Source organism: Populus alba, chromosome 14 (assembly GCF_005239225.2).
Source record: "Populus alba chromosome 14, ASM523922v2, whole genome shotgun sequence".
Classification (NCBI taxonomy): domain Eukaryota; kingdom Viridiplantae; phylum Streptophyta; class Magnoliopsida; order Malpighiales; family Salicaceae; genus Populus; species Populus alba.
Genome location: NC_133297.1, coordinates 882,459 through 905,155, shown reverse-complemented (window position 1 = coordinate 905,155; position 22,697 = coordinate 882,459). Strand labels below are relative to the sequence as shown.

General features: G+C 33.2%; 4 protein-coding genes and 1 non-coding gene across 5 annotated transcripts; 2 read left to right on the top strand and 3 right to left on the bottom strand.

Annotated features, from left to right (window-relative positions):
• Window positions 1–1,586: 1,586 nt before the first annotated feature.
• LOC118037413 (uncharacterized) lies at window positions 1,587–2,063 on the top strand. The gene has a single exon (XM_073404414.1). It carries the CDS (start codon window positions 1,587–1,589, stop codon window positions 2,061–2,063), a length of 477 nt encoding a protein of 158 aa, XP_073260515.1.
• A 1,774-nt stretch (window positions 2,064–3,837) lies between these two features.
• Window positions 3,838–7,546, bottom strand: LOC118037324 (putative glycosyltransferase 7). The gene is made up of 2 exons (XM_035043277.2): window positions 5,961–7,546; window positions 3,838–4,322 (listed from the first exon to the last, which is right to left on the bottom strand). The coding sequence occupies exon 1, from the start codon at window positions 7,361–7,363 to the stop codon at window positions 5,993–5,995; it is 1,371 nt and encodes a 456-aa protein (XP_034899168.1). The 5' UTR covers window positions 7,364–7,546; the 3' UTR covers window positions 3,838–4,322; window positions 5,961–5,992.
• Window positions 7,547–10,922: 3,376 nt separating this feature from the next.
• On the top strand, window positions 10,923–10,996 carry TRNAT-AGU (transfer RNA threonine (anticodon AGU)). The gene has a single exon. It is a non-coding gene; the product is annotated as a tRNA-Thr (tRNA).
• Window positions 10,997–11,323: 327 nt separating this feature from the next.
• Window positions 11,324–15,051, bottom strand: LOC118037331 (heptahelical transmembrane protein 4). The gene is made up of 4 exons (XM_035043289.2): window positions 14,763–15,051; window positions 14,270–14,532; window positions 13,253–13,559; window positions 11,324–12,163 (listed from the first exon to the last, which is right to left on the bottom strand). Exons 2-4 carry the CDS (start codon window positions 14,527–14,529, stop codon window positions 11,501–11,503), a joined length of 1,230 nt encoding a protein of 409 aa, XP_034899180.1. The 5' UTR covers window positions 14,530–14,532; window positions 14,763–15,051; the 3' UTR covers window positions 11,324–11,500.
• Window positions 15,052–19,569: 4,518 nt separating this feature from the next.
• On the bottom strand, window positions 19,570–21,382 carry LOC118037381 (cyclin-D1-1). The gene is made up of 5 exons (XM_035043351.2): window positions 21,036–21,382; window positions 20,867–20,953; window positions 20,364–20,667; window positions 20,165–20,280; window positions 19,570–19,903 (listed from the first exon to the last, which is right to left on the bottom strand). Exons 1-5 carry the CDS (start codon window positions 21,306–21,308, stop codon window positions 19,745–19,747), a joined length of 939 nt encoding a protein of 312 aa, XP_034899242.1. The 5' UTR covers window positions 21,309–21,382; the 3' UTR covers window positions 19,570–19,744.
• Window positions 21,383–22,697: the final 1,315 nt, after the last annotated feature.

Sequence of the window (22,697 nt, the reverse complement as noted above, 5' to 3'; positions counted from 1 at the left end):
ATAACTTTTGTACGTAATGAAATTGTAATTTTTTTAAAAAAATTATGTTTTACTCGAAAAACTAGCATTTGATATTATTTAATAACACTACATAAATTAGAAAATATATCGCATGATGACATAGTATTTATGGAATTTGATCGCAATTCCAATAATAAATATATCACAATTTTTATTATTTAATAACACTACATAAATTAAAAAATCAGTTTTTGTTGTTGCGCGCTTAAGAAACCATGAAAAATATAGTCTTTATTTGATAGATTTCGTATGTAATGACATTACATATAGTTTAATGAAATAATAAAAAAAATATTTGATATTAATATTATATATATATATATATATTAATTATTTTATAACCTCAATTTGAAAAGCATTTTTTTAACCAAACACATTAAACTACTTTTTGTTCAACCTCAATTTCAACCACAGTTTTAACCAAACACCTATTTTTCCAACCCAACCTCAACTAAAAGTACTTTTTATAAAACTACTTTTTTAAAACCACAACCACAACAGCAACCGCAATACCAAACACACCCTAACATCTCGCAATATTCACATATATCTAAACTCTGCGTTTAGTTATGCAAAAATATAATAATAAATGTGGCATCTTACTAGATCCTGGACCTAGAAATAATGGGCGACAACCCCTTCTATGATCATCCTTTTAAATGGTTGTTCCAGGAAAAAAAAAAAAAAAACAATAGACGTTGAACTATCAGTAAGTAAAAAATCAAACGGCAGGTACAATATATAATATATAGGTTTCTGAATTTGTATATTTCTTCATTTTAGAAAAACAATGTTTGGATTTTTTTTGTGTCGTTTCTATTCCGGTTTGCAGTTTCTCATGAATCCGGCTCAATCACTTGACAAATGCACCACAATTGGTCCGTAAACCACACTCCATTCAATGGATATATGGCCACAGAAAGAGTAAACCCATACAGACTTTAAAGATTCTATATTGGTCGTCTCTTAAATATTGTTGACTGATAAAGTCGAGTTAACTAAAAAATAAAAACAGAATAAAAATAACTACATCATCAAGTGGTTACAAAGAATTAATTAAATTGTCATTTTCTTTTATATATATATATATATATATATATATAACAATAAATCCATGTTCTTTAAATATGATTTTTTTTTTTTCATATGCTTGGTGTAATTTTTAGCTTAATAATGGTTTGTTGGCAAGTTGTAATTAGTATAGAAAACGTTTATGGGCATGAAAGATTCTACACTAATCTTAATTTTCCCATTAATTAAATTCATAAATATAAGATAAAAAAAAATAACTATTATTTTAACACGATGGTTATAAAAAAAAAAAAAAACACTTAATTAAAATGGTATCGTCCCCATCATTTTCGACTGTTGATAAACTAGTAATTGCAATCCTATTAGCCCCAACATTCCATATATATTTGCCTTGCCAGCCCCTGTAATTGCAGAGCATCATCTATTAACTCATGTCCAGAGTCCTCGAGGATAAGTTCTAGTCTTCTTCTTTCTCTCTTCATCTCCCATTTTCCTGTATTTATTATCACTCTGTTCAGTCTTCTTTAGAGAACATGGTTATCAAAAAGAAGTCCAGGAAAGAAAGCGCACTAAAAAAGATTCTGAAGGCACCCCTTAGGATTTTGGCCAGGGCCTGGGACTTCTACATGAAGGGAATGGCTGAATACTCAGATCAGGTCTGTGTGGTGAGTTGCCCTACAGGCAATTTCAATAGCATGCCTCGAAGTTACAGTGTCAGCTCAACAAAACCAAACCACTTGGAAGATGATCTTAGGGAGCCTTTAAGGGCTGCCTCCACCAGGAGTGATATAGGAAGTATAAACAAGAAGATCAATGTGGATGTTCCTGCAAGACAACAATATAGTCATAAGAAATCTGCAACTCGACTAGGAGACAATATGCCTAGGAGTCGTACTGTTGCTATTGGAAGGATTGATGAAGAAAAACCATGTGATTTTGATGAAGAGGATGTCAAGGTTAAGACTAATGTTTATCCCAGAAGCAGAAGCTATGATGTCTCTAAAAGGTGAAGATGGGGGCCGGTAGTTCCCTTCTATCTTCTCTTTTCAGACTTTCTTGTTCTCTTGTTTGTCAAATTTGGCTCAATTTCTTGTTTGCCAACATATATTTACAGTACCTATTTCAGCTTAAGTTCCAACTTTGGCACATGTGCTGTTCATATCCTTGTTTTTGACAATTGATCAAAAGGAAGCTTGTTTCATAAATTTCTTAATCCTTAGTCATCATGTAGAAGGCTGCCTCGTACTAAATTGGAAAAGGTAATTAAACTTAATCTTGAAGGTTGGTGCTAGAATACCTTCGATACATACTACCTTAAATGTGTTACTTATTTTTGTTGGAATTGGAAAGTTCTGTCTCAAAATCCTCATCCCCATCCGCTTTCTTTTCTTTAACTTGAAATTTTATATGGACATGTGAAAAGGATTAGTGTTAAGGTAGTATTTGGTTACTTTCATTCACCAGCGCAGACTGGAAAAAAAAAAAAAAAAAGTGCCCTCCGAACCGTGCTGGATAGTACCTATCACGCAGCTCTCACTCAAACCCAACCTGTGGTGGATCCCGAGGGACAAAGTCATTTAGATGTTGTTCAGAACCGTCAAACTTTTCTGACCCACCTACATCAGCAAAGGTTGAAGTCTTCTATTGTGGAGACTGCCGTTCAAGACCAAACTTTGAAGTCTCCAGCTCAGGCGACTTGTGATCAAGATTTGAGATTGGAGTAGAAATCTACTTGAGGAATGCCCCATCCATCTATTTCCCTTTTGCTGCGTCGACATACCAGAAACCAAGTGTTTGGTTAATTACTATTAGCTCAGATGTTTTCAATGTGATCTTTTATTATCTGTTTCAACAGTGTGTATTGATTGTAGATTGCATTGTTTCAGGCTCCTTGGATTCTTGAAACACAGATATAACACTATGCTGCTAGCTCATACAAATTGCAGATGAAAGGAAAACCAAATAAGCAACCTCTGTTCTGATAGATTTTCAGTAGGGTGGATTTGCAAAGAAATTTTAGCACTGTCATGTCAGAAAAAATTGAAATTCAATTTGCAGACAGTCCACTGTTACAAATCGCACCTCAAGAGCTGCGATTTGATATAATGACGTTGAGGATTACCTTTAAAATCTGTATTGCTACAATTTCATCTCCTCCCTTCCTCACTCTACGATCAAATCTGAACTTTGATCCTCCCATGTTTTTGGTATAACCACGGGACAAAAATTTATGGGATTCCATCATGGTTCTTTCAACAGCAGCTAGATCTTAGTTGCTTGAACATTTTCATGTTATTATTATTTTTCTTACTGTAACTTTAGAGTTCCATTTTGCTCTTGCAATCGATTCAATTTCATGTAGAATTGGTTCAAAAAAAAAAAAAACAGTGATTAAGCATAAGACAACTCCATGTTTTTTGAGAGAATTAGCTCAAGTTATCCCCTCATCTCCAATATATCCATAAAAATATAATTGTTCCTAATATTTTCTTCATTTTAAATTATTCTTCGATATATTCTTCTAATATATATTTTCACAAAAATTAATAGAAATACACATATCTTTCTAAAACTGGGTTAGGTTTAAGTTTCTCACCTGAAAGTATTTTCATTAATTCTGGTAACAATACTTAACTATAATTATTCAGAGATAAATCAAAAGCAATCAAACATAATAGGCTAGGCATAAAAACCAACGACAAGTGGCGCTAATTAATTATATTTTTACGTTTTGCATTATTTAAGACTAAAAACCGTTCTGATTTTCAAAAAAGAATCGTTGAATACACAGACAACTTGCATTTTATTTTTCTTCTCATGGATCCCAATTTTTGGGTGAAGTAGCGTGACAGGATACAATGGCCAATTATTACACAAGTTCTCTGCATAATCAAGGCATGAGGAGAAGACAGTGGCACATGCAAGGCAAGCAAAACTTGCTTCAATAAAGCAGGACATTCATCCTATTCTGGATGAAGAACATAGATTCAACCATGGCAATCACTGCTATATATACCTTATAAGCATGGAGACAATCATTTATCAAAGGGAGGATAGACCTACGAAGAAAGAGAAAGACATGAATCTTGCAAGAGTGTCTCGTGTATGCAGACATGCCGATGAAACATAATCCACTGCCTTAAGCAAGACTACTTGAGGACAACTGCTGCATATTGATTCAGTCGTCCCTAATTGCCAACAGAAAATATACAGCCATGTCGAATGAGTGCACGGGAATGGAAGGCTTGAACCACCCTAGTTCAGGTTTTCTGTAATTCAACAAAACATATGGATGAGCATTGAGTGCTAGAAATCAAGTGTATATAATTCGATTTATGCAGTGTTTATGACAATAATCCACATGAATCTCGTAAACAACAGGGTTAAAAACATTGTCATAGATACGAGGCATTGCCCCCACATCAAAGTCAGGTAGAAAACTGTCCTGATGCATAGATGAATCCATGAAATCAGAAAATACATGTAACACGTCGGGATTGGAACGATGAAATCGGAATAACTCAGAAAAAAACAAAAAATCCGAGATAATAGATGAAATAATACAGCTCGATCACAAGGGTAAATCTAAAATGAAACTAGAATGAATCGATAGGCCACTATGTCTTTAAATAATTTAATGATTTATCATTCTGCTCAGCTGCTCAGGAACAACTAATATCCACAACTAGCATATTAGCTATGTAATGAAATTTATCCAGGCTCGATAGATCTGCCGGAAAGGATTTCGGAACTGGGATCATAAGGTAGGGATGAGTCTAGATTGCCTACGTTTTGAGAATCGAGGCCATGTCAATTCCCATCTGAAGCATTGAATATATTATTTTATTCAAACCCAACGATATAAAATGTTGTTATTGAAAACATAGGCATTGTAGCAAGCTAGCAACCCACCACAAGGCAATTACTGTTTCACCATAACACAAACTTGGAAATTTGAAGAGAGAAAAGAAAATCCAAAGAAATAACTACTCTTTTGATCACAACAGCCACTAGGGCATGGTTGAAGGGATGCTGGAAGGTGTTTTTGGTCACTTTGAAAAACGAAGATCTTAGTCCCTATCACGAGCACAAAAAGCACCATGATTTAGTAAAAAATAAGCTCAAGTGCCACGCCAACAATTCTTTTCTTTATGCACATAAACTCAAGTCACCCCACCACCTAACAAAATCATTCTTCTATCATACCAAGTCCTCGATAAGTGGAACATTATCCTCCAATCATGCACTAGTTTAAGCCATGTAAAAAAGTGCCACTATATGCTTCTCTCTTTTCAGTACTTTCAAACAAAGCCTTCAATTATGGCCGTAGTGTTTTTTATTTTTTTCCTTTTTAAAAAAGAGTGAAAAAAAAAAAAACCATGGCCACCAATTCAACAATTAAAATGGTCAATCAATTATTTCATGCGTTACAGATATCCAATCATCACAGTATATAACATATTTGTGAGACCCGACTTGAAACTAACCTACAAAAGAATCTGAGTAACTCAGTCAATATATCAATCCACGAATTAACTCCAGTAAAAAAGAAAAAGTCATTGTTTTATTATAAAAACAAATTCATTAAAATTAACTCGGCTAATCTCATGAAAACGTGAATGAGTCAAAAAGATTTTATTATATTAATATCTTTTTCAATTTAATTTGAAATTCAGGTTCAATCGGGATTTTATGGGTTTTCGGGTCAGCTACTGAGTTTAATAACTATTGTATATGGTATAAAAAAGAATACTCAAAATTTATGCTTGACGCTCTTATAAAACACAGACAAACCTATGATTAAATACTTATTAAAAAAAAAACAACAGTATAAACCAAACCAAAATACAACACCATGCACGGAGGAGCAACTAAATTAACCACTGTCAAAATCAAACAGAACTTACCTTTTTTTCCTATATTTTGGTCGGTGAATCATTCACCAAGGCCCATCATCGGGATAATCAAAGGGGGTCTCGGTGACCGTGCCAGAATCCAGTAAATCAGGGTGCACAAAACCATACTTCCTCAAGACTTGATTATCAGCGAAATTCAAAGCCTTGACCATCCCATTCCAACAAGTCTCCCCGTGATAAATCTGATTGTGATCCCCACTACAAGGCTGACAGCCAGTAAAATGTGTGATGAAGGGTCTCCTCCAGCTCCCTTTACCATTCCCTGCCTCCTTCAAGTGTGGCTCTCTAAACACGCCGTATTGCTCACTCACTTTCTCTGCATGTCGTCTCCTCAATTTCCCATCTTCCTTTTCCAACTCCGTGTACTTCTCCGTTATGTTATCGTACGTTGGCACTATATCTGCCCAATACCCTTCAAAGTAATACTCCCCTTCTAAGTAAATCTTGTCCATCAAACCCTTATCCTGATAAAGCATATAGATCAAGCCCGACTGATCGTCTGATTCAGGGAACAGCTTGTCCTTGAATACTGACCGTTGGATTGGACCCCACTTCTTATATTCAGAACTCATTGGACCCATGCTGCTCCATTTCTCCATGAAATCCATAGACCACTGACAATTTCTTATCAGAAAAACGCCAGCGTTTAAAGCCGTCCAACTCTTCTCCTTGTAGATCAACTTTTCCCAGCCGTGGACCACCAAGTTATGGTTCCTGTAATCATAACGCCGTAACGGGAGCTTGTATTCCATGTCGGTGAACATGGCATCCGAGTCAACCCACCAGATCCACTCAGCTTCTGGGTGAGCTAGCATGGCTGCTTTAACGACGGGTAGTTTGGCCCAATAACTAGACATTTTTGGATGTAACAGAACATTGTTGTAAAAGATGTCGTAGCCGTGGATTCTACAGTAATCAACTTTGTTCTTGAAGAATCTTAAAAGTAAATGATCACCTATTGGGTTCTTGCATGGCTTCGATTGTGATCCAGTCACAACAACCACACGATCACGAGCGCCAGGGGCAAATGAAGGGTGACGTTTGAGCCACTCTTTTCTCTTCGCGTCCCAGTTCTTCATCGGTCTCTCGATCGAATAACTCAGTTCTTGATCGTCATAGAAGGTTTGGTCTGGTGGGTCGTAGCCTAAATTGACAGCAGGATTTTCTCGAACGCATTGCTGGGTTTGGGCGTGGTTGGTGGCGGATTTTCCCTTGGGTTCGAAACTGTGCGGAACTGTGTAAGACCACAATGACCAGACTAGTAAAAAAGCTAATAGAGCACCACCAAGATAGAGAAACCCGTCACTGAAACAGGAAAAGGGTTTGTTTCTAACACTTGATTTTGCCATTGGAGAGTATTGAGACTTGTTTTGGGGCACTTCTGGTTTGATCATTTTACATTAAACTGCATGTGAAAGAAAGAGAGAGGCTAACTAGATGAGATTTTTCTAGTAATATTGTATTTTCTTTTGGCTAGTAGTAGTGAGAGTGAAAGATGTGTTGGACTTGGTGGGTTTTAATGCATTGACCAATATTGATGCCGGAAGTTAAGAGGAGAGGGTTTATGCAAGAGAGTTTATCATATAATTTGCAAAAATCTGGTGGGGTATTTAGGAGCAACAATATGAGTTTCTGATTGGAGGGTGGAGAGCGTCGGTGTCATGGCGCCCTGTAGGCTAAAATGCGCCGGGCTTGTTAATTGAGGGCTAATAATTATTAATATGATCCTTGCTTTTTGTTTTTGTTCACATAGGTGCTTTTACTTAAAATTTTATGAAATCAATTTCTCTTCGTCTGTTATTTGAGTCTAGGGATAGTTATAAATTGAGTATATGTCAATCTAGTTTTTTTTTTTTTTTTTTTTTTTTTTCTAAACTCCAATCATACCCACTAGGTTTTATTTGATTAGTGTTTTAGGATAAAAAAATATATAAACTGATTTGATTAGAGGAATGAAGATAAATATATGAAATAAATTTATATTTATAATAGTTTTAGAGTTAGTTTATGTCATTTTAAAACAAAAAAGAAATGGAGATGGGTTTTTTTTTTTTTTTTTATCTTGCTATTCATGTATTTTTAATATCAAAATAATAATAAAATGTTGTCATAGAATTTTATCTTTACTCGTCTTAAAATCTTGCTGATAAGAAAACAATATTGTTTATTCTATAACCAAATTTTGAATATTCATGAATATTTATAATTAAAATAATATAAAAGAAAATTGTAAAAGGAATAAATTACTCTAACTACAATTTAAGAACACCATGTTCATTAAAAAATATAAAATAAGATTGCTAATTGAGTAACAAATACATACTAAATATTATTTATTATGTACTAAATTCTATATTATAAGTACATGAATTATGAATACCTAAAAAAAACGTAAATATCAAACTCTTCCATTTAGGTTTTTCCATATTACGTCCATGGAATACCTATCAAACATTCTAATGAGGTTTTCATTAGAATATCCAAATAGTATTGAAAAAATTGTAAAACTATGCCCATTATTATTATTATTATTATTCGGTTCGATTAAATTTATTTGATTAGGGATCTCATATTTTCTTTATCTTTAAAAAACGGGGGATTGATTTGATCATATTTAAAGTTAAAAATTTTACTGAGCAAATGGTAAAAATAGAGGGACATATGGGAGTGAGGTATAGACATGAAACGATAAGGTAAGGCGTGAACTACGGCAGTAATGGGGCGCGTGTTGATGAGGTGTGGGGTTTTAGAAGTGACACGTAGATTATTACACGTGACAGTGTATCACCGACACTTTTACAGTTGAACCAGAATTTCTGGTCTGATTTTGGACATTTCCGGCATAAGTTCCGTCATTTACGATACTTTTGTCTTAAGTTTTATTTTATTTTAGTTAATTATTATCCTCCATACCGTCGTCTTCCTCTCGCCTTAAGAATTGGGATCCATTTTATTTTATTATACCCTGAGCTCCTTGAATTTGGCTCTTGTATTACATAATTAATTATTTTATTTTCAAAACAACGACCCCCCCCTAATTCTAGAATCCGAATCTCCAAATCACATATAATCATTGAAGAGTATTTTAGAGATTATATATATATATATATATATATATATATATATATATATAATCTCTTACCAAACAATTTTAAAGATGCATTATTAAGTCAATTTAGTACATTAAAGATCTTAATAAATTTTATTAAATACTAATTTTAAAATTGTAATTTAAGAAGTTAAAAAAAATAGAGTAATTCTCCTTCATCACCATGTTAATCTTGAAAAACGTATTTATTGTGTATGGTGTGTGTGTGTGTGTGTATTAAAAAACGTTTGCATTGAATTTTTAATTGTTGGTTATGTACAGCCTGGGGAGAGGAACTCAAATTTAAAACCTCTTAATTTGAAGGGGGAGAATGGGCTATTATGAAGTTTGGACACTTATCTGACTTTAATTTGTAGAATAAAATGAACAAACGCCTTATTCTAGTTTAATGAGGTCTCGAGGAAAATGGGAGCCATAGTGTCACGTGGCCATCGATTGTTGAAAACCCATTCTAAAAGGGCACACAAGTCAAAACAGAAAAACCAAACGGACAAAAATAGCACTTCAATTCACTAGAAAAAAAATTTAATATTAAGAGGTAATTTGGTATAAAATGTTTTTCAATTAAAAATTTATCAAAAGAATTTTTTTTTTTTTTTGATATTATCACATTAAAATCAATAAAGAAACACTTAAAATGCATTAATTTTATATTTTTAAAATAAAAAATAATTTTAAAATCACTTTGAAAATAAAAAATTATTGCAGTGCAAAACAAGCATGAACAACAAATCAGAAAAAATTAATGGACGTATGATTCTTCAACTTTTTTATGTCAAGGAGTACAAAAAGGGTGTTGTCCGTTGTTAAAGAAAGTCCAAAAATCAAATATAGAACACAAGTCGAAACGACCACCAAGTGAAGACACCAATTCCGAGATCAGATCATCTACGACATGTTCTTGTGTTATAATCAGCGTTTTTACTGTACAGTTATTGTTGTTTTTTAAATAATTTTTTATGTTAAAATATATATTAATAATATTTTTTTATATATTTTTAAAATTATTTTTAATATTAACACATTAAAATAATTTAAAAACATTAAAAACATATTAATTAAATAAAAAAATTTAAAAAATTAAAAAAATTAAAAATATTTTTAAAATACATAGCATATCTCACAAGAAGTAAGAAGTAAGAAGAGCTTTATTTTCTTTGTTCCGTTCAAGGTTGCATCCATCTTTGCAGAGCCTAGTCCAGTCCAGGTATATTTTAGTATCGGAATTCACAAATCATGTCTGGAGCATAATTGTTAAACCGACTTGACTTTATAATAAATTGAATTTGGAAATTCAGATCTCGAAATTTGATTCTAGTTAGATTTAATGTTGAACATTAAAAAAAAAACATTGATCCAATAAATGATTTTATTTAACCTGATCAAACACTGTATTCCTACCGAATCGGTACTAAACAATTTCTTTTAAAATAATGAAATATGTTGCTCTAATAAAAACAATTCATTTGGTTGACTCGATGATAATCCATGGATGAACTAGTAACTTGGTGACTGAGATCCCTTTTCGGATTAATTTTCAAGTAGAGTCTAGCAACTACAGTTAAGAGCCCCAGTAATTTATTGAAAAAGAAATTAATGGCTAAACTACGGGAAAAAACCTAAGCAACAAAGTTAATCCAAACTCGCAACCCTGTTTGCCCTACCTCCATGTGAGGAGTCGATTTAATTCAGACTGACAACTTGATGAGCCAACTGCAGACACAGTGACCGTTCTGATCACAGTTGGGTCCTACGTCTCTCCTGTCACTGTCTGACAATGGAATCCCGGCTCTTAGCACTTATACATAGATTATTAACATAAAATCCAACACTGTGCCAGCAAGGCTTTCATAGCTCAGTTGGTTAGAGCACCCGTTTAGTAAGCGGGAGGTCTTGAGTTCAACTCTCAATGAAAGCATTTCGATGATTTCTTTTTTTGTATATATTATTCTTCGGAAGCTCACAGGAAGACGAACGTGGAAGCGGTCAACCAAAGACAACTCTATCTCCGTTTTTGTTCCGTGTTGTATTGTCCCTCGGTATTCTTCTACCTCACGCTATCTAAGTATATTACGGAATGGAAACCAAAGACAACTCTCTATCATTTGTATTGAGGACTGAATTTATCGACCCAAACTCTCCTCATCATTTTGACAGTTTCAAATCAAGAGGTGGAAACTGAACAACACCATTTTCTGTTCCAGCACATGTTCTTATAGGCGATTTGAATAATAGAATACAGTACTAGAGAATACAATTATTTTATTCATAGACATTCGTTGTAATGCACAAAAACAACAGCAGAGAAGTATTTTGCTTTTCCACTGCCTTTACATATCTAGGCCAGCTTTACTTATTTAGTGACACAATGACATTAATCTAAGATCTCATCCACTAATCAGTTACTCTTAGCATTCAGGATTTACGTTCCTCGACATCCTTCAAGGTCTCGCCACTTGAGGTAAACCAGCCCTGCCTGATAATGAGTATAAGCTCCAGCCACTACCAATACATGGAAGAGTTGGTGACTGTGCCCTGCAATGTCAAATTTCCCAGGCATCCATCTTTCTGGAATCCTTGTGGCATAAATCAGTGCTCCGATTCCATAGAAAATCCCCATCAGGACCTCATAGCCAGTTGTGTGAAGGGCCTCAGGCTGATGCCGGAACAAGATAAGCTTGTGCAGAATAGGCGCCACCCCAGACAAACCCATGCCAAGGAAAAGGGATGCACGAACGGTACGGAATTCAGGGTTCTGAAACACTGGCAGTAGTGAAACCAATATTGTGGCAACCCCCAAGAGAGTTATGAACCCCAAGTACAGGTTACAGAAAAAAGGATTGCACATGAAGGAGTAGTACACAGGAGGGTAAAACGAGGTGGAAATTAGGGCTGCAATTCCAGCATAGTCAAGCCTAAGCATGATGTATGTTAAGCGCTCGGAGTGGCAAGAGAGAAGGTGGCAAGTGCTGCTAGCTAGCAAGCAAAACATAGCCCCACCCAAGAAAGCAAAGAATGGCCAACGTGTGATTGGCCTCAGCATCAGGGGTGCTATCATGTTTGCAACATCCTCCTTCATGCTACGCTGGATTTAATAGGGAAAAATAGTAATAAGAACATTAGCCAAATGACGACAGGAGATTAGATGGGAGATTCTATACATGCAAATTGCTGAGTATACAAAACGGTAGAAAGCAGCAACTGGAAAATAATATCAGCATCAATAAAGAATATTCTTTTAAACCCTTCTCTTCTTGCAACTACTGATGGATTGGACTACCATTCTAATCATCGCAATACAAACACCATTCAATCTTTTAAATACAAACAGAAAAATAAATCAATGTTTGTTCCTAAAATATATATGTTATAAATATACTGGAACATCACAGCAATATGTGTAAAGATAAGGCATGACTAACTTAAAATAATGGCAAAAAGTTGTAGTGTGAGATATGACATCCCATGCAACAATGTGAACCTTCAGCATCAAATAGGTGAACTGCTGAAACTTTGAAAATGTAGAACTCAGTTCTATGTTACATGTAACTTGTCAAACAATACACTCTAAGAGTGTGGATATATGCTGTTTTCACCTTTCATTATAAAACAAGTAATTGATACACGCAATATAGTTTGAAATACAGATGGCTTCTATGTAAACAGCACAAATTTCAGTTGCAGGCTGTCTGTTGCTCAGAGTCTTAGTTGAGAAGTTTTGAAATTCAGAGCTTATGCAATTAGCAAGTTGCCTATTTCTGATTTACAAACATAAATTTAATAAATCTTTAAACGCAAAAGAAAGCAAAATTCAATCCTTCAGAGGTGAGGTAAGGTTCTGAAGACAGCATCGGTACCAATCAACACACCACAACAAAAGCAAAAGGATGAAGGAGAACTTCATAGAATGTTGCAATTTCAGTATTCCAAAATCTTACAAACATGTGAGGATATCTTGATGCTCAATGCACCAAGGAACAAGAATATCCAATTTAATCAGAAGTGTGAATTATAAATTCTCCCTCACAAATCAGCCATCTAATTTCAACCAGCATCATATCATGTTACAACAGAAAGGGGCATAAATTCCTGTTTCATCACCAACCACCAAGAATGTGGCAGACCAGTGTCATCTATTGACTGTAATATCAACATTGAGGAAAAAGATCATTACCAGAACACACACATCAGTCTGGTTGCTATGTGAGAACCGCTCAGGCAAACAATTGTATAGAAGGTCCATGACATGCCATCTTGAGAATGATGGAAGCAAATCAATTGAAGGCAATGTACTCTTCAACTCTCCGCTAAGTTTGTGCAGATCAGGCATGCAGGGTAACGAGGGAAGGCATTCTTGCAATTTGTGCAAATCAGCTTTCAACACCTCAGGTAGTTGTAGAGAATGAAGATCAACCACCTTTGGAACCTTCATTGCAGTATATATGGTCAAGGAAAGGAAAAGGAAAAACCCGATCAAATGCCTGCAGTGAATCAATAATCTGATTTTAAAGACCCGAAATAGAACATCTGACTTCTGAACCAAAACTTATGAAAAGGGCACTTCAAATATTGCATCACCAAGTTCATGGATCTTGGAAACAAGTCGGGGTAACAAAATACGACTGGCATATTGAAACGACCAAATCTTGGAACACAAACCTTTAGTTCACTGAACAACCAAAAGCTGAGTTACTGGCTAAAATTTCAGGAATTTAAATTTGATACCATCCCTCTTTGTAGACTCAAAAGTAAATCTAATCCACCCACATAAGATTTTAGACAATTTCTCAAACATTTCTATACCAGCATTCCACACCACAAGATTTGTTGAATATGAACTTCTCATTTTATAAATATTGTACACTATCAGCCAGCAACAAAAACCATATTTCATTTCTGTCCTCGTATCTTCGCTTCCTCATTCCAAATGGAAGTGCTACTATCACATAGACAACCAGCACACTACTTTCTTCCTAAATATGAAATCGAAAGGAACTGCAAACCTTTTAGTACAAAATCAAGCAAGAAACATAAGTGACCAGTCTTTCTCTAAACAGTAAAGAACCACAACAATCCACGTACGGCCAACATCTACAGCAGATTTTTGCACAAACACCAAAACAAGAGACTTTTAATTAACTCCATGAAAAATAATAAATGAGGGGTTGTTGTCATAAGATGGGAAACTTACGTCCAAACATTCAATGTCTCATTGTGGATAGTGAAGACACTGAGCAGAACCTGCTTCAAAGGCCATTCAGAACGGTAATGGCCCAAAATGAACTCATTGTCCCTTAAATATGCGGGCAAGGAATTGTACTCTACAAGCTGGTACTTAACTTTCTTCCATAATCTCTTCCCTTTCCCTTCCCTTGAAACACTTACTGGGAGTTTCTCAATTGTTTCAGATATCAGCTCTGAATCCTCACTCGTATGTTTTACACCATCCATCCTCTGTTAAAACAAATGCACACATGCCATCAAAATAAATAAACTAATTAATATAGCAAAAGCCGTATTTTTTCAAGGCAAACCTCAAAAACAAGAAATGGGATCGTACAGAATAAGAATTCAAGAAAGTCTAAGCTGCTAACGTCTTTTATTGAATCAATAAAAGAAGAAATACATAAGAACGGGGTAGAGAAGAACCAAGAAAGGAAGAAAGCAAAGGCAGAAGATGGTACCTGAAATTGAATAGCTAGATGACGATGATGATGACGATGATGATGTTCTTTGCGTATAAAAGAAAAGAATTTTCAAGCTCTCAAGTCGAAGGCCATACAATAAATCAAGAGCTAGAAATTTATAGAGGGAGGATCCTTCAAGGGAATCGGAAAGAGGAAGGAAGCAGATGCTTTTGAGGAGATGCGGAGATGCCAAAGTTGGTTTCGGTTCGGTGGCTCTGTTCCGCCGGTTGCCTGATTCGAAACGATATTAATAGAAATGGAAATAAATACAAAGCATTGGAGATATTTTCGGGTACCCTTTCGATTTTTTTTCTTCTTTGAGATGGTAATACGTTGAAATTAGGCGGTGATTGTGACAATTATAACTTATAATTGTCAAAATGAAGTGGTTTTTTTAAAATTTCTTTTATGCTGATTCAATTATAAACTATTTAATTTCTTATGATACTATAATAATAAATTCGTTAAATTTTTTATAAAATGCAATAACTCTCATAATGACTTGAGTTTACTTCGTAAAACCAAACCATATATTATGGGCATGGCCAATAAATAAACCATATATTTTAACGGGTAGCTAAATGGATCTATTTCGAGTAAATATGATTTTTAATTTTAGAGATTCAACATTTGCTTTACATGATTTGATGTGATTACTACATAGATTTTTTCTCGGTTTTATAATAATTTTTCCATTTCTATTATTAGTCCAGCACTAGAGTGATTGGCAGATGAAAAAGCACTATTCATTTTTTTTTTTTCAAAAAAAAAAACGAGGCTGGATAATGCTAAAATCCAAAAGGCCTAACAAAGAGTCCTAGCTGAAAAATGAATGAAATAGACTTTAAAGTCCAATCTTCTCACCTTGCTAGTTTTGGTTTCGAAGGCCCAAAATAAAAAATAAATATGATAAATTAATTAATTCTCAAGTTAATTTCAATTTCATATTAGGGACCTAATATATATATATATATATATATATATATATATAATAACTAAACGAATAATGATATGCAAAAAGCTACACAAGACAACGTTTTCTTAGGAAATGATATTTTTGAATAATTTTTATTTTTTTAAAACATAACTATTTTTATTTTTTTTTAATCATTTTCTCTATTAGCCTTCTTTAAAAACTATGTGATGATTTTCTTTCTACCTCTTTTTAGCTCGAAAGCCATATGTGTCCAACAAGGATAACGAGCTTTGTAGTAAAATGATTGTTTTGGAGTTTGAAATTGTGTTTTAAAAATGCAATAAACATGTAAAAATATTAATTTTGTGTGTTTTTATTTTGATGTGTTAATGTTAAAATTAAAAAAATAATAAAATATAATTATTTTAATATATTTTCAAGTGAAAAATACTTTTAAAAAACACTATATACAAAAATATCAAACACACTAAGTCTTGTATATAATTTATAATGTCAAATATGGACATTTGGAATTAAAGTTGCCATTAAGATTATTTATTTTTATTTTAACGCTTTGACTTTTGAAATTTGATTTTATAGACATAATTAAGTTGGGTTACAACGCGACTATTAGGATCAGAAATAAATCTAATTGATAGTCATCCAGGTTAATTAAAAAACTAAGTGTTGTTTTTAACAATAGTCTCGTTAACCTATGAATAGACGTTTTATTAAACAAAACAATATATAATTTTTCCTTTATTTATACTCTAAGAAAAAGCTTAGAAGGTTGGTTTTACAAGGTATTGTTTTTGCCCGTGACATATAAATACCTTAATTAAAAATAATTTTCCCAGCTCATCTTCATCATCCATGGACCAACAGAAGCGCCACAAAGTTTATAGTTATTGTCTCCAGCAGGCCTTATTAAACTCTTTTTTCTTACTAGTCTGTATAGGCTAAGATTTTGTTTAATTAAGAGGACGTGGACTGATTTTATCGAATAAGCTAAACAAGATTCCACTATTATTATCCATAAAATTGGTAGTGTAAAAGAGACGATGGGAACCTTTGTTTGGAGCTTTAGAGTGGAATCCGAATCTTTCACACAATCTATGCTATAATAACCCAATCCATCCACTCATCGGCTTTGATTTGTGGGAAGACTTAGAAAACACAAATCCAAGATACTTCACCGAGCCACTATAAGAAAATATACCACGAGATTGGGTCGAGGGAAACAAAGCGGAAGCAAACTCAATCATGTCGAGGGAAACTAGGAAATTGGCGTTTTTTTGTTTTTTAAATGTATAGTTATATATTCCTGTTTTGTGTTTTAAAAATATTTTTAAAAAAATAAATTTTTTTTATTAATTTTAAATTAATATATTTTTAGTATTTTTAAATTATTTTGATGAGCTGATGTCAAAAGTAATTTTAAAAAAATAAAAAAATATTATTGACATGCATTTTGATACAAAAAATTATTTAAAAAACAATCACAACTATATTGCTAAAAAAACTCTAAAAATATGGCTTGATAAATTGATTTTGGGATCTAGATTTTGATTGTGACAATGTTAGATATTAATTACATGAAAACCAGTGATTTTTTCAGTTAATTCATAACCTGATAGATGTAGCAATAAAAATCAGTCAAGTTAACTCTAAAAATATTAAAAAAAACAATAAAAAATATTATTATGTACAAAATAATTATTCGAATTAACCTTATAACTCATAGGCTAACCTAATAATCCAAACACTAAACCAGGGGGGAACCGTCTAACAATAATAAATGATTTGTGTGCCCTTCGAACTTCGAAGGACAAAGTTATCCAACATATTTTATCCATGATTATAATTAACTAAAATATAGCAGATGCAAACACCCCCAAGTCATATTTAAAATCTTAGAATTAATTGTCCTTCCCCTACTCAAGAAAGCTAAGCTATTTTTCTTATACTTGACCTCACGATCACTATCTCATTTAATTATTTTTACCAAAAAAAAAAACATCTACCATGTTGACTATGTATTTTATCCTCACACATATCCACATACCTAGACTGCACATTAGGATAAAATGATTTCTTTTTGTAAGAAAAGGGTGCATAAGATGAATTTAGTGGTAGCATTAATCCTCACACATATCCATTTTATTTTCACAGTTTTTCCATTTTTTTTATTCACAGAAATCAAACACTATTTAATTTAATTAGCATATTGCAAAAAATATTTTTCCAAGAACATTAATTGTACGGTTAGAATCCAAATCTATGTAAAAAATGTTTTAATATGCCATGTAAAAAACTGTTTTTTTTTTTTATTTTTTAAAAAAGTCATCCTCACTATCAAGCTAACTATGATTTCAGAAGAAAAACAAATACGAGCCTGTTTGGAATTGTAGTTACAATTGTTTTTCAAAGTGTTATTCATTTAGATATGTATAGAAAAATATTTTTTTATTTTTAAAAAATTATTTTTAATATTAATTTATTTAAATGATATAAAAATACAAAAAAATATTAATTTAAAATAATAAAAAAAAAATTAATTTTTTTTAAAATATTTTTAAAACAAAAAAAATAAATTAGATTGTAAACCCAAGTGGTGACAAATACTTTTCGTTTTTTGAGAAGGGTTGATAAAGGAGAATGGTTAGCTTAATTACTTTAACCTTAACTAGCATAAACCCATTTTAATCAGAGTGATTTTGATGGATGATGGAGAGTGACGATGGTGTTTAATTCTTTTTTTGTTTTCATATTAATAATATTTTTTTTGTTTTGATAATATGAATATTCCAACTTTAATTGGGATGCACGTAGCAGCCGTGCAAGACAATTATTTTGACAAAGCTGGCAAAGAGAAATTTCGTTTTTCAAATCAATCATGGGCTCCTCGTCCTCTGGGCTTACCTAAAGAGCTGAGTGATAGCTTTCCGTGAGTTGATGGCCCCCCACGCAAGAGCCTACGATCCTTCCTCGATTCTTTTAATTCGTGTGTTTCCATGTTTTTGTAAGCAACTCTTCTATTTTCTTTTTTCTTCTTCTTCTTTTAATCAATAATAAACAGCATTTTTTAATCCATTTATACATCAATCAATCGAGATTAGATTCTCTCTCAAATGATTTTTAGAATTTACTCGTATATCTTTATAGTATAAATCATATCTTATAACTTACCTAATAATTTAAACTATTAATTTAAAATAATTTTTTGGTATGATTTTATAGTTTTAATATTTAAACTGTTATGAATTTAAATCTTATTATTTTTATTGTTTTTATAATTAAAATTAATTAACAATACAAGGTATATAATGTGGGTTTTTTTAATGTTCAAAGAGTTTTTTTTATTTGAAAAAATATGTAAAAAAAATAATATAAATTATATTTTGAATTTTACATTGATTATGATAAATTAATTCTATGCTGATCTTACGATGCAATTTATTTACCATCAATTATCTTGATACTTTAATAAATAAATAAAAATGATATGTCTAGTTTAGTTGTATTCAATGGGTGGATTTAAACAAAATCTTAAGAGAAATAAAGACAGGAGGAGACTTTTAGCTTTGAAAAGAGGAAAAATTATAAATGAAGAATCCAATTGCAGATAAAATTTGGATTGTAGTTAATGAATTGTTTGAAAATCATATAAACTTAAATATATATACCAACCGCCACGACTCTTCATGGCAATGCTAGACATAAAAGAAATTGAAGGCGGTGGAAAGTTACTTTTTGTAGCTTCAAAACTCAATATCTTTTTTTTTTTTCAAGAATTTAATTTATAGTTAATTTAATATATACATGATCATATTATATCATAACTTAAACAATTCAATAATAGTTTACAATATTATTGAGATTGAGACAGTGGCAATATTCAGTCAATTGGTTTTGTGGAAGGAAAATGCAATCGTTGCAATACAAAATGAAAAAAAAAAAAAAATCTATCTCACAAAAGAGGATTTGTTTGAGAAAGAATAGACAATTAAATATAAGAGAGGCCAAACTTTTGATATATAGACATTGTCAGCAGTATCAATTTTCAGCACTTGTTTGGAGACATGTCTTGGCTTGACTTGAAACCCTTCCTGCAGCATCTCTTTGCATGGCAATTCCCAGGCATGGCTGCATCAAGTACCTCGCCACGACACCGTTGAGGCGTGCTTTGCCTAATAAGGTTGTAGCATCCTCTCACCATTTCCTGTGTCCATTTTTGTCATGAAACGGTGATTTAATTTGTTACTTTTACATTTGATTCACCAAACAAAGAAAAGTTTGGACAAAATGACTTTAATCACTATTACATGGTCTAATAGCCTCAGATCCAAATAAACTCTTAGTGAGGGCTTTAATATTTTTTTATTGATAAATATTTTGTGATTTGTTTGATGAGCTTATCGTGCACCAAAACTAATACAACCCTCTGATAAAGACTTGATGAAGATAAGGTTTTAAGACTTGCCTTGTCCATTCTACTGTGAAAGCACGCTAATTTGGGACCATCAATAGTTTGATTAGCCACCCATAGCACTGCAGCTGCTGCTATTGTTGATGGAGTATAAGCCAAGATTTTAATCACTGTCAAGATTCATGCAAGCTAGCTGTGATTTTTGTTTGTATAGAAGAGATAGGAAAATCTGATCACTCTAGGAATTAATTACCTCTACATGTGCTGATGATAAGATCGGATGAATGAGTTAAAATAAAATTTTTACTTCTGGGGCTGAGATGTGGAAGCTTTGCGACGAAATAATGCAGAAAAGAGAAGGGTGTAATGATGTGTAATCGCCATTTGAGACAGCTCATGACCAAAAGCTCCATCCTTTGAACTGTGCTTGGTTTGAATAAAAATCTGGGCTCCAATAGTTGTATGTCTAAAAGAGATGGGACTCTTGTTTCCTCCATTTTTGCTGCTAGAGATAGGCATGCTACTGCTAATAGCTGCAGGGGCCATCCTTTACCTTGCTGCATGAAACAACGATTAAATGAGAATTTGACAGGCTAAATGTTGTCAATCTTCTGGGCAGGGCATCCTAATATTAGAGTAGAGAATGATTCTGATACCTATTGATTTGTTCTTTAATGTATGTGGTTCCAATGTTGTTAGCAATTAACCATCCTAAGATTGAAATATATAATGATCATTAAGTTAAGAACACAATACCTGCAATGGACGTGATAGTATGAAGCAATGAAAATAGCTGACAGAGAGATAGGCTGTTTCAGGCTTAAACCGGTAGGAAGCATGCGCCTGCAAAGCAGAAATGATATTTAATTAGCAAGAAAGAAAGGAGAATTGCACAGGGGAGTGGATTCAAAAGACTAGCATCAACCTTTAACATCCAATTCAGTGCATCTTGGTGAGCTGAACCAACTTGTGAAATCTCTAGAAATCGAGTTATTAGCTCGGTTGCTGGCATTTGATGAAGCTCAGAAAGGAGGATATTATTAATGTAGCTCTCATCGATATCAACTGGGAAATCTGTAGATGAAAGGCTACTGGTTTCACTAACGTCATCATCATCACTGGAGCAAAGTGCAACACCAGGTGTTTCGTTGCAGTACAAGTTAATAGGAGTACTGGAAACATCTGTCGAGACAGACATATTGTAGCTGATCTTTACTCAATGCAACTGAGCATCATTTTTCCAGGAGAGGAAAGGTGCAGAACCTTTTCGCTACTTGTGGTGTTGGTGTATCTAATATATTTATTCTGATAATCACTGCTTTTGATTTTGACATGACTGCATGTAGGTAATTTGCATGAAGCTTCCTTAAAGAGCAGCCAAATTGCTGTAGGGCCAATTTTAGGATCGGTGGGTGACTAAATTCCTGTAGCAGTGCTTGTCTTGTATCCAAAATTTTGCCAAAATTATTCCCTGCCGCTTAAGATCATGCTGCAATAATTGGCAATAGATTGGGTCAGGGCAGGTGTTTTGTCTATCGGCTTCTAACCTGGAATATCCAAACCCGTCACCCACCTTGATCCAATCGGGTAAAGTCGGATGGAGGATTCTCTCCATCCAACAGAGACCCTGTCCTGTTTTTAATTCAATTTTCAAAATTAAAATCTTAGTCTAAACATCTTCATTCATAAATCATAAAATTATAAAATAAAATGTAACCTTCAAATTCATGCATAGTACCATTAAAACCCTTCAGGAATCATTAGACAATAATTCATATGTTGTATTGGAAGTTAAGAAATGGGATTAGATTGGATGATAACTTGGCTTGATTGGGTTTTTACCAATCTCGATGGCTTGCTTTTTAAGGGAAATAATTTTTCTACGAACCTTCTTCATAACTATTTAGTTCCAATTATGGCTATAATAATTTGTGCTCCGAGGACTCAACCTTGCTATAGCTCATGGCTTTGTCTTACGAAAGGAGTATTTTGGGGGAGATTGGGTAGCGCCACCTAACCCAGCAAGTTGAGAGCCATTGATCCCGTGGAGAAGGCTTGTGAATTATTGTCCTTGGAAATGAGCTCCAATCTATTTTCTGGAAAAGCATAACTGACTTTTCTCCTTTAATACGATTTAATTAAGCTAGCTCTTGTCTATTTTTATAAACAAATTAATCATATAGAAATAACTGTGCACAATTTAGAATGAATAATTAAATATTATTAAATCACTATACACACCTTAGAAATGTTAAATAGATTATTGTAGAAAGACAATGGTCTCTGCAGACTGCAATCTTTCATTCATATTATTCTTCTTTGCCAAGGAGGAAATATATATATATATATATATATATATATATATATATATATATATATATATATATATAGGCACTGTTACAATTCAAATAGGCAACAATCTCCTCCTGAGAGACGAAATATATTATTTCCTATATTAATATACAAGATTGATAGACTTCTCATACCAACACTCCCCCTCAAGTTGGGGCATAAATATCGATCATGCCCAACTTGTCAATTATTCCATGAAATGCCTTTCCTGAAACTGCTTTTGTAAGTATATCGG